Source organism: Sinocyclocheilus rhinocerous, unplaced genomic scaffold (assembly GCF_001515625.1).
Source record: "Sinocyclocheilus rhinocerous isolate Xijiao unplaced genomic scaffold, SAMN03320098_v1.1 scaffold615, whole genome shotgun sequence".
Taxonomy (NCBI): Eukaryota; Metazoa; Chordata; class Actinopteri; order Cypriniformes; family Cyprinidae; genus Sinocyclocheilus; species Sinocyclocheilus rhinocerous.
Window position 1 is genome coordinate 461729 of NW_015631049.1, and position 16187 is coordinate 477915.

The 16187-nt window shown below is 36.9% G+C and overlaps 1 protein-coding gene across 1 annotated transcript in view; it reads right to left on the bottom strand.

The window, feature by feature from the left end:
* Nucleotides 1-1505: 1505 nt before the first annotated feature.
* The window catches only part of msna (moesin a), a 20715-nt gene continuing 6033 nt past the window's right edge, over nt 1506-16187 (bottom strand). The window contains exons 2-14 of the mRNA XM_016553818.1: nt 11191-11274; nt 10455-10550; nt 9309-9431; nt 8907-9058; nt 7204-7287; nt 6944-7090; nt 6076-6172; nt 5556-5719; nt 5181-5311; nt 4940-5100; nt 4592-4684; nt 3156-3386; nt 1506-2872 (exon numbers count right to left, since the gene is read on the bottom strand). Coding sequence (XP_016409304.1) covers nt 2708-2872; nt 3156-3386; nt 4592-4684; nt 4940-5100; nt 5181-5311; nt 5556-5719; nt 6076-6172; nt 6944-7090; nt 7204-7287; nt 8907-9058; nt 9309-9431; nt 10455-10550; nt 11191-11274 — 1728 coding nt within the window. The 3' untranslated portion in view covers nt 1506-2707. The remainder of the gene's footprint in view (nt 2873-3155; nt 3387-4591; nt 4685-4939; nt 5101-5180; nt 5312-5555; nt 5720-6075; nt 6173-6943; nt 7091-7203; nt 7288-8906; nt 9059-9308; nt 9432-10454; nt 10551-11190; nt 11275-16187) is intronic.

Below are 16187 nucleotides of genomic sequence, written 5' to 3' on the forward strand. Positions count from 1 at the left end.
ATCAAAGAACACAGAAAAATGTTTGCATACATGCTGTTGCTGCACCCTTATCAATCATTTGAGAAAAGGACACCACTGAAAGAAAGAATGCATATAGATAAATAGTAATGAGGAACTGCATGTTCTTTGCTATTTCCTGTCATTAACTTTGTCCTTGAGGTTTTGAGCTCATCTTAATTAATGTATGCAACACATTTGTAAAATCAAAAGCAAGGTAAAAAAAAAACAAAAAAAACGTAGAATTACAATATTTGAAGTTGTGTTCATATGTAATGATGTACATTAGATAAAGACCCACTACGTCTGAGAAATACACAATTAATGGCATCCTACTTTAAGATAATGAATTGTATATTTCTTTACACTACTGAATGAGCTTCAGTGTAAATGTATTCCATTACATAGTATAGTGTCATTCATCTGGTTTTCTGGGGGTACAGAAGCGTCATGCTAAACAACTAAGTATTTAATTACTGTAACGTTAGACATGAGAGTGAGTGTCTAAATGGGACAGGGAGGACTCAGATCAGAGTCTCAAGGGCTGAACTAATGACACATACATAGATTTTCATGTTCTGCATGTTTAATAAGTATTTATTATGTCTATGATGAGGAGCACTAAACAGGCCAAAAAATCAAAAGTCAGAGCAACGGCCCGCGCTTTTTTAGCCAATTATAAAAAGCTCTCAGCTTGTCAATCATTTGGGGCGCGGGGGTTTGCTGACGTGTTGAAGGGCGAGGGCGGGGTTTTAAAAATGGGACGTGTGCATATAGATTGTATGGACGTGTGGTCAAATATAGCAAAATGGCCGAAATTATTAATGGATGATATTAACAAAGTCAGTCAATTCAGCAATATTAAATTATCACGTTTAAAATAAATCACAGTAAATAAAGACCGTATGGCCCGATTCCACCTACCATTAGCCTAGTAATAAGATCATCAAAAAATAATAACAAAAAAACTAATCTTAATTTTAGTAACAGCCTAGTAAAAAGTGTGAGACACTAGGGCTTACTCTGTACTATGGAATTAAGATAATTCAAATTTGTCAGGATAGATGGCTGGAATGTGTTTAACATGTTTGTCAGCTTAGGGGGACTGTAAATTGTGTAAATAAATTTAGTCAATAAATTAATTGCTAAAATTTGTATTTATGTTTTTAAAAATCTGTATTTTTACTGTACATTTTATATGAATTAAACTGTATTTTTACATTGTCTAAATTTGTACATTAAAACTAAAGTTATGGCATTCTGCTTCAAATTCTCCGCCGTTTTTTGCACCCTAGTTATAGCTTCTTCTTTTTTTAAATAAAAGCCTAGTCATTATATATTGCAGATATTCCGAAATTAAGATTATTATAAGATTATTAAGTGATCTCTTCTAAACATAGCTTGTGTATTCTGACCATATCGGTTTTTAATAATGTACACATGCCATGACCAAACAATTGAAGAATGAGCAAGAACAACACTAGCCAATAAATTGGTGATGTTTTTAATATTTTATTGACAGTTGCAATGAAAATGTTTCAAGCAGCAATTTTTTCTTGTGATTGGTTGACCAAAAAAAAAAACACCTGCCGCCTAAGGGCGGGAAATCGCCCAGGTAACAAGAAGGCTGTATACAATAAGCATAACTTCATATTTTTAATCAGGAGATACATGTTCTTGTATATCAAACCAGTTTAGAAAGTATCCAAGAGTAAGATCTGAATGAAGAATTCTTCCAAAGTAGCTGGGGACAGATTTCTTCAGTGCAGCATATTGCCACATGAATAAAAATAAAATGAATACAGATCACAAAAACAACTAAGGCACTGCCTACAAGTGCAGGGCTATTTAAAACTGTGTACACTCTGGGTAAATACTGTTCAGAAATTAAGGGAGAATTTTTTTCCCAGAAGATGCTTTTTAAGTGGCATTCTATTAAAGGATTCTATAAAATAATACTGCGAAAAAATTCAAATGCCTCAAAAACAAAAGTCTCTTCATTTAAAAAAAATGCTTAAAATAAGAGTAGGATTAAAAAACTAAACTAAAAATACAGTTTGATATTTTCTCTTCAGTGAAAAGGCACAAACAGGGAGCGGTCACAAACCTGCAGCAGCGAGAAACTATATCAACAGGGATCACACACACACACATTTGCTCTTGTGGGTTGCCGGTATTGGCAGAGTGGTTGATGGGGAGCAGATAGCCATGAGTTTTAATCTATACTGTAGTTGTTTTATTCGAAAGGCACATAGATACAATGTTATAGCAATAGCTAGGCTATTTCACCATCACAATGGCACTGTAAAATTTGATATCAACTATACTGATCTGAATTGGCACACTGACATGTCTCTCTGGAGTGCTTTTGAAACCTATCCTAACACTGGAATGTTTTTTTAAACTTCATTCCAACTGAAATCCCAGTTTTACTGAAATTAAAACCCTTTAGTTTGGTTAATCAGCAATCCGTTTTCCAATAAAAAAAAGCTACATCTAGGTCAAAACACAACGCAAAAAATAAATCTCCCTTATAATGCAGTAACCCAAACAACACTCCTGAATTAAAGGAATTTTTGAACTGTGCAGCATTATTCTATATTTGGCTTTATTTTCTGTTGGAGTGGTACATTGTGGGTACTGTAGTTCCTCTGCAGGAATGATGCAAAAGACAGGCTGTAGCTCCCCCTGTTGGCTGACTGCAGTACATTTACATGCACTCGAACTCGTCGATTCGCTGTTTGGTGTTTCCAGAGCGGATCTGACGAAGCGTCTTGTATTTATCACGTCCTGCTCGTACATTATCTGCGTGGATGATGTCGTTCTGGGTCTTCTTGGTCTCATCACGAGCATTAGCAAGCTCTGAAGTAAGAGCCTGTGGAAAAAGGACACACTTCAATTTTTTTCCTGTTCTAAGTAAATTTACTCTGGTAAAGCCTTTACTATATGCGAACCATGGCTGACCACTTTTTTACTATATTGAAAAAGAGCAGCTTGGACATTCTCCAAAATAACTCCTCCTGTGTTCCACACAAGAACGAAAGTCAAAAAGCAGTTTGGAATATCATGAGGTCAAATAAATGATATTAGAAGTGTTATTTTGGGTAAATTATCCCTTTTTAAATAGTGTTTTAAACTTTGTGAAGTAGTTCTCTCACCAGCAGATGTTTCTGCACTCGTTCGTTCTTCTCAGCCTCCGTCATGCGCTCCTCCTCACTCCTGTCTTTATAGGCCGCTGCGGAGGTGAGTTCTGCGGAGGCCTCTGCGCTGCTCTCATCACCCTCGTCGTTGTCGTTTTCACCATGCATGGGCTCTTGGACATGGACTGACGTGACTTTGTTCTTCAGCTCCTCTTGAGTCTTCTCCAGGTCCTCCTGCACCTGAGTGGCCTGGAAGGGACACACAGCACTGCAATGTTATTATCTAGACCAGGGGTGGGCAAACTTGGCCCTTCCAGGCCACTTTCCTTCAGAGTTTAGCTCCAACCCTAATCAGACACACCTGAACCAGCTAATCATTGTCTTCAAGACTACTAGAAAGCTACAGGCAGGTGAGTTTTATCAGGGTTGGATCAAATCTCTGCAGGAAAGTGGCCTGGAAGGGCCAAGTTTGCCCATCACTGATCTAGACCATATAAAAGTTAACAAATTTTGTTATAATATTTTAATGTGCTTTTTATTTGGTCATTAAAGACTGTGCTTTTAGCACAAGCATGATACTATTAAGAGTCTGGAAGTTTGATTCTGATTTCAATTTCCCTTGAAATTTCCTAATTGCTTTCAAACTGTCCATATCACAGATTAAACGCAAACACTGTGTTTACAGAAGGGCAACAGCATTTTATATGCTATATATTTTATATATAGCATATTTTTAAATATTTTAATATATATTTTTGAAAGAGGTCACGTTCACCAAGGCTGCATTTATTTGATCAAAAATACAGCATGAATATACTTTTTTTTTTTAATTTAAGCGATGGCAAAACTAAATGTTCAGCAGCCAAGTCTTCACATGATCATTCAGAAATCATTCTAATATGCTGATTTGGTGCTCAAAAAGCTTTTCTTCTTATTATCAATGTTGAAAACATTTGTGCTGCATCATGTTTTTGTGGACACTGTGATTGTGTTTTCAGGTTTCATTGATGAATAGAAACTAAAAAAAAAAAAAAAACAGCATTCATTTGAAATAGAAATTTACTGTAAAATGTCTTTGTCACTTTTGATCAATTTAATGCATCCTTCCTGAATAAATGTATTAATTTCTTTAAAAATTACTGACCCCAAACTTTAACATATTTTCCTTTAACCATTTCAAAGCATATAATTTTAAAGATTTTTAAACTGATTAAATTATATATGTTCATATGGGAGTATGTAAATTATTATTTATTTAATTTGAATATTAAATATTCCTGTTAAAACTGAATATTGTCAAAGCTGTAAAATAATCCTTTTTAAGTTATATATCCAGCTTAATATCCTAAAAAGGTATATGGTGATAAAAAGCATGAATGGATAGATCTATGACTAACTATCTCTGTCTACAATAAGCTGCTGCAATACACCTGCTAACAAGTAACCATGTTTACCTTCATTTGCCACTCTGATGCTTCCTCCTCTTTCTTCTTTTTGGCATCTTCAAGCAGGGAGATCTTAGAAGTCAACTCTGCCAGTTCAGTTGCCTGTATACGCACACATATAGACGCACATATTCTCAGAACTGCATGGGAACGCATGTAATTGTGGGTGTCCTGCACTCAGTGGTTAGATGATGTTTGGTTCTCATGGAAACTTCATAATTGTAGTTTGGTTACCATGGTTACAACTGTAGCGTACTGAAATTGTTGTACCGGTGTTGTTGTTAAGCTGTCATGGTGACTAGAATTGCGCTGCCATGGTGGCTGGCAATGTGTATCTTGGTTGTCATAGTAACTGACCAGATGCTCCTGATTCTTCATCTGGCTCTCAGACTGCTGCAGCAGAGTCGCTTTGGCCTCTTCTGCCAGGCGGCGCTCTCGTTCCAGGCGTTCTGCCTCCTCCTGAGCGCGTTTACGCTCCTGATCTAACTCCCTCGCCCTGCGGGTCTGCTCTTCCAGCTCTGCCCACACAAAATAGTGGGTGATTAATAATCATTAATGAATAGAAGAAAAAAACAGAGCGAATTTCACTCCATGTTACCTTGCTGAGCTTTTCTTGTTTGTTCCTCTATCACTTTGAGTCTCTCCATCAGCTCCTCTTTTTCTTTTTCAATCTTTTCTTTCTCCTTTTCGGCCTGCTCTCTCTTTTTACGTTCATCCTCCAGCATGGCCCTGAAACAAACAGACAGATGTATTAGAAGAAGTCCTTCCTGGCATTGTGAAGCGTCCAACACTGAACAATGAACTAATCTAAACATCCAATCCTTCATTTATCAACATAAGACGCATCTGAACGATTCCATTTGGTGAACAGAATCAACATATTCAAATCATTGGAATGAATCCAAATCATCACCAGTAATCACAATCTTGACCTAATATCAGAGCTTTTGTGTGGTGCTTTTTTCCCTCACACCTTTCCATCTTCTTGTGGTTCTTCTCCTCCTTGGCTTGTGCTTTCATCTGCTGGACCTCGATGGTGTCAGGTTTACGGCGTCTCATATAAAGCTCATGGTTCCCCATGCACAGGGCCAGAATCCTCTTATTAATGCGTAAACGCTGGGCATAGAAAACAAAGTCCTGTGGGAAAAGAGAGAGAGATTATTTACATATTTCCTGTAAAGCTTTAAAATGCTGCCTACATAAACAGCCCCCTAAGTTTGGAACAGGGCCAAAGAAAGAAGGTGGAGGGAGTGAGGAATCAGGAGCTATAGGAAATACTTTATGCCTGTGATAAAATGTAACAAAGAAAAAACGTGCAGTTTCAAAGGAAAGTCTTTACTGTGATTTCACCATCCTCAAATCTCAAATCACATCATGAAACATTTCACCACTCTAAGGCTTTGCAATAACAGTGTTCATCTTATCTACATGCCATTTCCAAAGAAACTGGACAGAAACTGTGATAAGTCAGACACAAATCTTGTTTGACATACCGGGGCTTTTTTATCAATGGGTTTGATGACAAATTTCTTATCGTTGAAAGAAATGTTCCTGATCTCACTCCAGGGGAAACCAATTTTAGGCGTCATCCTGAAAAGAGGAGAAGAGATGAGTCAGGGTTTTTTGGCACAGAAATAAATGTCACTTTCTATGCCTGAAACTCTTACAAGGTTTATTTATTATCATTCTTTTTTTCTTTTTTTACAAATGGTCAAAGAAAGCAAGGGTAATTTTATTTTCAATTCATTGTAGTTTTTGATTAACGTAAACATGTTACTAAATTTGGGAAATATCTAATAAAGTTTAAAATTATTCTTTCATTTATTAATTCTTTTAAGACTCTTTTGCTCATCAAGGCTGCATTTATTTCTGAGAAATGCATTAATATTGTAAAATATTACAATTTGTATATATTTTAAAATGTATTGTAATATATTTTAAAATCTTATATATTCCTGTGATGGCAAAGTTGAATTTTCAGCAGCCATTACTCCAGTATTAAGTATCACATGATCCTTCAGAAATCATTCTAATATGCTGATTTGCTACTCAAGAAATATTTCTTATTATTATCATCAATGTTGAAAATGGTTGTGCTGTTGATAACTATGATAAAACATTTTTTAGGATTCTTTGATGAATAGAAAGTATTACTGCAGCATTTATTTGAAATATAATTTTTTGTTACAATATAAGCCTTTACTGTCACTTTTGATTTGCATCCTTGCTAAATAAATTTCTTAATGCTCCAAAAAAATTGTATGGTACTTTGTTATTATATACTACTACATTTATTTGTGACACCTTTCAAACCCATTCATTTGTTTATAAATGTTAAATGTATCATGTTTCTTAAAGTACTTGTCATTATGCTCGTAGATGTTGAGTCCCAGGGCGTCCACACCCAGCCAGAGCTCAGATCCTTTCTTATTCTTGATACTGAAGTAATTCACACCGTACATCTCCAGATCCTGAGCTATCTTCAGATACTCCATCATCGAGTCCTCTCTGAAACACACACAGATCCACATTATCATTCTGTCTGGTGTGTGTGATCGACAGGGTCACTGCAGTCAGCGATAAAACAGAAAAAAAGCAAGAGCGCATTCCATTGGCTGTACCTCAACATGCCCTTGTGCTCCTCATGCCAGACCTGAATTCTTTCCTCCCATTGCTCCTTATTCAGCTTGTGCTGTTCCAGAACTCTGCAGAGAAAAGATTACACACACATGCTCACATTTAGAATATCAAACACATTCTTAACATGTTCTTTGGCTGATCCCTTTTAACAAAACATTAAGTACTATGCTTTAAGCCTACACAAGACACTATGGCCTCTGCCATTTACAGTATTTAATGCATTTTTCACAGAAGTATGGATTTTATCAGTATAAAGTGATGTCACTGACAAAGATGATCCATGAACAACGAAACAACTAATAAACGATAATTAATTAATAAACACATTAATTGCCAGCCATCTTCATTATAGATTTTAGTTATTGCAGCCCTAGTACAAATAATTTATTATACACCACTCTTGGCGTTTCAACAGATTAGTGAATAAATGTTTAAAATACCACACAGCACAGGTATTTTAACCACTTACTTTAACATCAATGAACGAAAAGATGTATGTGACTGACATGGTTTGAAATTTGAAAACAACTACTACAGTGTTTGAAGAGTTAAGACTTAACAACCATTTTCAACATCTGGTTACACTTTATTTTAAAGGGGTCATATGATGCGATTGCAATTTTTCCTTTCTCTTTGGAGTGTTACAAGCTCTTGGTGCATAAAGAAGATCTGTAAAGTTGCAAAGACTAAAGTCTCAAATCCAAAGAGATATTCTTTATAAAAGTTAAGAGTCAGCCACACCTACCTAAAACGACTCGTTCTAACACGCCCCCACATACCTACGTCACTATCTGGGAAGATTTGCATAACGCCGCCCAAATGTTCACGCAAAGAAAGAAGGCGTAACTTTTATTCTCGCTGTAGTATTGTTGTTGCCGCCGCTGCCATGTCGTGAAGGCGCGGTGTGCTTCGTTGTGAAAGCGAAACTACTTTGTTTGGTCTTCCAAAAGAGGACGATATCGCTTGGTCATGCCTGGAGCTGATCCGTGCTGGTCGCTGAGGAAATACTTCAACTTCGCGCTGTCGATCGCCGGATCGGCTTTCAACGTAGACGAAGCGGAGTCGTCACATGTGGTTGCCACAGGCATCACAATATGGTAAGGACCCCTTTAAGGTGTCCTTGTTACAGTGTAATTATACATATAAGTACTGAGTAGTATTAATTAACTATGGTTAGGGTAAGGATTTGGTTTGGCTTAGGGTTACTTGCATGTAATTATGCATAATTAATTGTTATTATAATAGTAAGTACATGTAACATGTGTAACAAGGACACCTTAAAATAAAGTGTTACCCAACATTTATATTATTAATATTCTACTTTAATAGATTTTTATTACGTATAACGTCTGTGTTTATACAATGTCTATTTTTTAGGATTGCTTTTTTATCATGTACACAATTCAAATTTGCGATGTACATTTAGCAGACGCTTTGTACACAATTTAGTATTTTTACTTTAATTTAGTAGATACAGTCAATATAATAGATTTCCGAGATTTATTAGTTCCCTTCATTAAGTAATTTCATGTTTAGTGATGCTTTGAAAAGCTGATTTTAGAGAAGTATTATATACACCACATTAAAAAACAGATTAGAGTGCACTTTCTGTCAATAATCTGTGCTCCCCCACTCTGGAGAAGCACTTGTCCCTACTGGTACTAAAATATCTGTGTATACACACCTCTGTGGGAGCAGTTTCTCACTGGACAGGTATCCAGGAGTGTGAACATCCTTGTTGTAGTCAGTGTATTTGGCCTGCACTGCATAAGAAGCCAGCAACACTGCAGTCTCCGGGGGGCAGTAGATATCGTCGTTCAGGATCCCCTCTTTCACCTAAAGTAAACCAACAATGCAACCGTTTTAAAGCAAGCAATGCTTTAATGTTGTTGGCCTGTAAGCAGACCAGCCGGTGCAATTCCTTCACTGACCACCAGATTGTGCAATATCCCATTATCACTTTACAAGACCCAGCGTTCATTTCAGTCCACTCCAGTTGACATACGTTCTATATTAATATATCTAAGGCCACATCTTATGCTTAACTTTACCCAAGACATACAGTAAATACACACACAACACACACCTGAAGGAAGAAGAGTCTTTGAGTCGCCTCTTGAATCAGCTCCTCGGAAACGTCTTCAGGGTAAAACTTTGCTCTGAATTTAAATAGCATTGGACTCTCCTTGCGGATGTCTTGAGCCATAACCTAGACAACAAAGAATAAACTAGAATCACTTTCAGTTTGACACAGTCATTAATTCCACCTGCCTGTCAGCAACCATTATATCTTTCTTCAGCACAAATTAACAGACCTCTCACTGCCTTTCCTTGTTATTTTTTTATTAATGGCACTTTTTTGAGGCACCCTGGGTAAAATTATTGGGACGTAAGAAAATTGGAAGACAAGTCTGAAAAAGGCTGACAACTGCAGGTTTCACTAGAAAGTGCTAATCAGTGAAATCTTGTCAGCGGCATTACAGACGAAAGTGTTTGTTGACAGGTTTTATTTTTTATTTTGTCAACGATAATGAAGAAAATATTTTAAAAAGTGGCATGATGAGAATTAGGGTTTTGAATTAAAACTTCATTAAATTTGAACTAAAATATGCTGTTGTGAATATATTGTTGTCGTAACAATGCTTCACACAATGCAATATCCTTGGTAGTCTCTAAACACTTAAAGGGGTCATATGATGCGATTTCAATTTTTCCTTTCTCTTTGGAGTGTTACAAGCTCTTGGTGCATAAAGAAGATCTGTAAAGTTGCAAACACTAAAGTCTCAAAACCAAAGAGATATTCTTTATAAAAGTTAAGAGTTAACCACGCCTACCTAAAACGGCTCGTTCTAACACGCCCCCACATGACTGTTTCCAAAGGATGAAGATTTCACAACACATTATCTTCTGAAAAAGTATCCAATACGCCAATAAACCTATTGTATGCTGTATTTTATGAGCTAATGTAAAGAGCAAGGACACGTGTTGACATGTAATTTGGCCTGTTACAATTTAACACATTTTCTTAATTTTGCACATTATAATCATAATTCAAATGTTTATTTTGTCAACTAAAATTATATACCATTCAAATCATAGTAAAATGAACTTGAGATGATGAAATATTGACAGTTTAGAGAAAAAACACATGACAAAAAAATTAATGGCTGTATAAAAATGAAGCCTGGTGCTAATTGGACACTATAAAGCAGATATATGCATTCACACACACCTTCTTGTTGAGTTTAAGCCAGGTGGTAAAGCCTTTGGTGTCCTGGTACTGCAGTCCAAAAAACCACACCTCCCTTAACCCAATGGTTTTCACCACCTATAAAACAGATTCATATGAAATAAACAGGCATATTAAATAAAATACAATTTTGCACACCCATAGTACATGCATTCGCTTTCTGTCATAGAGGGATATGAAAAGGAGACTCAGGCTCAAATTCCTCTTCATGGACATGGAAAAAGTGGAATTCCAGCTGGGGCTGGACCATATATGTAATATTCACAACATATTTGTGCTAATTTAATAATAATTAAAATTAAACAAATAATTTAATTATTTTGATGCACTTTTTACGAAAGAGTGATTTCATAGACGTGATGTACAGAGTGACTAAGCGTGAGGAAGAGGGGACTGTACAGAAATGTACAGCCTGAGGAAGAAGCAGAGTCAGAAAGAGGAAGGGTGGAGGAAGGGAGAATTCCCTCACAAGAAGGATTTCCAGTTCTTAATCTAAACACACAGACACAGCTTGTCTGACTTGCTCTTAAGTTTCCACTGCAAGTCAATATTTCTGCTCACACTGAATGTGATATATTCACAGCCAATCAGAAAACATTTAATGGACATTTATGAGGAGCAGGATGTTGAATCAAGATCTCAATGTGAGAAAAGTTCTTAAATTCTTTAAAAAATAAATAAATAAATCAGCAACAAGTTCACACACACACACACACACCTGGTCAAATAACTGTTTCCCTGTGGTGCTGGGTTGGATGGCAAACTCCAGCTCGGCATCCATCGTAGTCAAACGAACACTGATCTGGAAAAAAATAATGAATTGTGAATGAATGAATGACATTCGAAAGACAGACTGAAAAGCCAACAGATAGGCAGTACTGTTAAATATTTGGGAAGATTTTTATTTATTTATTTATTGTTTCAAAGAATTTAATACTTTTAGTCAGAAAGGATCCATTAAAATTGATCAAAAGTGACTGTAAAGACATTTATAATATTATAAAAGATTACCATTTTCAGTGCTGTTCTTTTTTACTTCCTTTTCATTAAAGAAAAAAAATATTAAGCAGTAAAACCATTTTCAACAGTGATTACAATAAATGTTATATGAGGTATAACATTATAGGTATAAATTACATTTTTAAATATATTCAAATAGAAAAGTTATTTTAAACGGTAATATTTCACAAAACGACTGTTTTTGCTCTGTTTTTTATTTTTTGGTCAAATAAATGGGGCCTTGGTGAGCATAAGAGACTTCCTTCAAAAATATTAAGAAATCTTACTAACCCCAAACTTTCATTTAGCAGCAGTGTATGTATAATAATAATAAAAAAAATGAATTCAATACATTCACACAAAAAGCAAGTTGATTTACCAGAAAATCAGAATCATTCCGTTCTCAATTAACATGAAAGCATGAGCAATGAAAATAATGAATTCTCTATTTGTGATGGACAGCTTAAACATCTTTAATAGCGCATACTACCTAGAAAAAGCCTGAACCCTTATCAAAGAGCACTATAAAAGAGGCATTACGTGTATGTGTGTGTTTAGATGAGTTTGAGTGTGCATGTTTGTGCGTGTGCTTAAATCTGCGCCAAAGCGTGGCTTGCTATTTTAACATGATTGATTGCACTCTGGAACTCTGGATAAGATAAAAACAATGCAAGGAAACAGCAAGAGGGACGAATGGAAAAAGATACCCCCCTCTCTTCTTTCTCGGTCTCTCTCACCTCATCCCCGCCTCCACCCCACAGGATGCAGATAACCACGCCTCCAGTAACCATGGAGACACATTAAGCAATGCGCCTCACTTCCTCTCACTATACAATTAGTATAGTTTTAATAACAGATCATTCAGAGTAATTATTCTCAGTACAGTGCAGTTTCTGACTAATTTACAATTACACAAAGTCGGTCAACTGTTACTCATTTTATTTCATTAACTCGAAAACTAACCAGTGTTCGGTGAAAATGTCAATGAAATATGGACAGTCTTATTGATGAGGTCCATATAAAGCTCTTCTACTAAATTAAGGTCTTTTATCTAGCTTTGACTGCGTGTGCGAGAGATAAATAGCTCAATTTAGGCACACACACACACCTCCAGCTCAGCTGTACCCATAATGCCCTGCTTTATCTAGCAGCTGCCTGTGAGGCAGATGAGTGTCCATGTGCTGAGACTCTAAAGAGCTCAACATAGCATTTGCACATCAATGAAGCCAAACGACATTGTTTCTTGCGAGTCCTATAAATGATCGACAAAGAGAAGCACAAATGAGATTTGATAGTTATGAGATTTGATATTCATCATGAGTCAAGAGGGCCATAATGAGGTAGCAGGGTGATTTTAAGGGAATAAAGAAACAAAGTTATTTATAATTTGCACACATTCAGCCTTAATACTATACGTAATAATAACCCAAAAAAGCTGTTAATGTCTTATCTCATCACTTTCAGTTATGAATTACATCATGTAAATGAAAGTCTATATTTAAAATTCAATTTGCCAAGAAATTTGTCAAAAAAAGGTTTGCACTGGATATTACTGCCATGTGTTGTAAAACAGCCTAATATATTAAATATATCCACACACTCCCTCATATCTACATACTAGCTATTTACTTGAGCACACACCTCCTTGAAGCCATATTTTCCACACACAACTTCATATTCAAATATCTTGATTTTCTCATATTCACACACTAAGCTGTCATCTATATTAAATGTCAGATGTTTTGATGCTTCTTAATGTTATAACAGACCATTAGATATTCAGCACAGAAAGTGATATTCAGATTGTTAAACAAAAGTAGGTTGTGAAATGCTGGATTGTGAAACTGTGTTTGAAACCCAGGTGTTTTATGTGTGCCTCCAAGGTTATATTATCAGAATCTGACTTTACTATGAGGTGATTCGTTTGATTTTAGCCTTACTGTGTATGTGCGTGTATGTGTATGTGTGTGTGTGTGTGTGTGTGTGAGAGAGAGAAAATCCTAGCTCTGCTGTTTCACAGGCTTATATCAGTCAGTTGGAACAGAAAGGGAACAAGCAGAACTTTCCCAACAGCTATATGACTTTTCTGCTCTTTTCTCTTCTACTCCTCTCTGGGTCTGGGAGAGTTCATTTCATATACACAAGCTCCGACATAACATCTCCCTCACTCAATCTCACTCTTTCTTTCTGTCAGTAATGACAGGTTTGTGTGTGTGTGTGTGTTTGAGTGTGGCAGTAAGTGTGGAACAGTATACTGGTCGGTTAATGGACCCTCTCAATCCAGAGGTGGATTCACAGGGTAAAAATAGCTCATGTCTTCATGAAACAGGAACTAAGAATTTGTAGTTCTGCCTGGTCAGGGTGTGTGTGTGATGGGTGTAGTCTTCACAGTGGACCCGCCAGAGGTTCTCTGCCACTATTCTTAGAACAATCACCCTGCCTTTACTCAGACGCCCTCACAGACACACACACACACACACACACACACACACACACACACACACAGAGACAATGATACTCACACAATTACACATAGAACCAGCAAAGAATAGGCTATACATAGTATCTGCAGTTTCAAACAAGTTTCAAATAGTTAAATAAAATGAACATATTAGCTCTCTTTCAAAATGTAGCTCTGTGACAATCTAAGATGGTTGATGATATGACAGGAATGTAGATTCTATAGGGGAATTGAATGATGACTTTTAACCCATTAAAGTCAGACCTCCTGTGAGGTTGTTTATCAATGGTATATGCTTTTGTTGTAGCCATCAGCCTGCATTATTTCAACTTTTTTTTTTAAATAATCATGTTTAACAGTGGAATTCCTTGTGAAAACTACACTACCCATGATTCTGCAGAGAAATCTCCACCAATCAGAGAATCACAACAAGTAAATCACATTGTGATTTGTATGCATACTATATCTATTTTGCAATAAACATAAAATATATAATTTCATTACATAATCAACATCTTTAAATCAATTGTTTTATTGAAGTCGGGGAAGTCGTGGCCTAATTGTTAGAGAGTCGGACTCGTAACCCAAAGGTTGCGGGTTCGAGTCTCAGATCCGGCAGGAATTGTAGGTGGGGGGAGTGAATGTACAGCGCTCTCTTCCACCTTCAATACCACGACTGAGGTGCCCTTGAGCAAGGCACCAAACCCCCAACTGCTCCCCGGGCGCCGCAGCATAAATGGCTGCCCACTGCTCCGGGTGTGTGTTCACGGTGTGTGTGTGTTCACTGCTGTGTGTGTGCACTTAGGATGGGTTAAATGCAGAGCACTAATTCCGAGTATGGGTAACCATACTTGGCCACATGTCACTTCACTTCACTTCACTATATGTATCTATCGTTTTAATTTTGGGTATGTCGTTTGCAATGTTTTTGGGATTGTAGTTCTTTCCCGTCATCAAAGCCGTTCAGTACACAGTCTTGTATCTTTGACTTTTAGTCCGAATTTCAAATACTTTGCTTCAAATCAAAGTATATAATGTTGTATAGCTGGCTGGTTTGGTTCATGGCTTATAGCTGTTACACAAAGACTTTTTTTTAAATCCCTATGGGAAAAATACTTCCAGAACAAAGACAACTAAAAATGTGGGTGGGAACTGTTGCACTCTATTGAGCAGTGCAATTTCTGTGACTTGCAGAGTTGTTGCTATTACTAATGTAGGTAATGCGGTCTTAGAAGGTAGCTGCCTATGCAGTAGACAGCAAGGCCTGCTCAATAGGCTTTGGATCAGTGTGTGAAGTTAGTTTGGCATAGGCTAGGGTGACCATACGTGCCATTTTCCCCGGATGCGTCCTGGCCAGGATTTCTATATTGCTTTGATTCAAAGTACCTCGACAGCGTTTCGAAAACACAAGGAACCGATGTCATACACTGGTCTGCACACGCAAACAAAGCCAAACCCTAGATATTTTAGGCAATATAGAAATCCTGGCCAGGGGGAAACAACAATAGGTGCCATTTTCCCCCACGCGTCCGGGGAAAATGGCACGTATGGTCACCCTAGCATAGGCTACAGCAAAAATGCTAATCGTGAGCTACGACAGAGCCAAAATTTGGCAAACAATGCCTCGTATTTCTCAAACACACCAAAATCAATTAACAAGCCCACACACACACTAAAAAAAAAACCTTGAAACTAGAACAAGCCATGAAAACAAATTACTACAATTAAAAGGCTAATTAGAGCAAGCATTTGGACAAACTGGCACAAGTTCTAAAATCTAGTATAGTGTAGAGAACACACTCCCCACAACATTCACAGTGTTTTTGTCCCATTCACTCACACACACACACACACACACATTCACACAGAGTCTGCAGGCCTGAAAAATGCATTCAGACAGGGACAAAATGGCTGCCGTTTCTAACGAGCAGATGAGGGGAGATAAAAACGCCAACAACCTCTGTATATTTGTGTGTTTATTCTATCGTTACACTGACACCACAATCTAACTGTGGTGGAGAAAGTCAAACTCTTATCCTCTCGCCCCTCCCCCTCCTTTGGTTGTCTGATTTAGGTTAATGACTCTACAATACTGCCTCCAAAAAAATTATTGAGACAGCAGAATCGGAGTGCATTTGTGGCCAATCCTCATCTGACCTTGTATATTTAATGCACATTTGCCCACACGTTTGTCCGTGTCTAAAATGGAAAAGTGATCAATGAAGACATCAATAACATGCTGTCGATAATTAGCT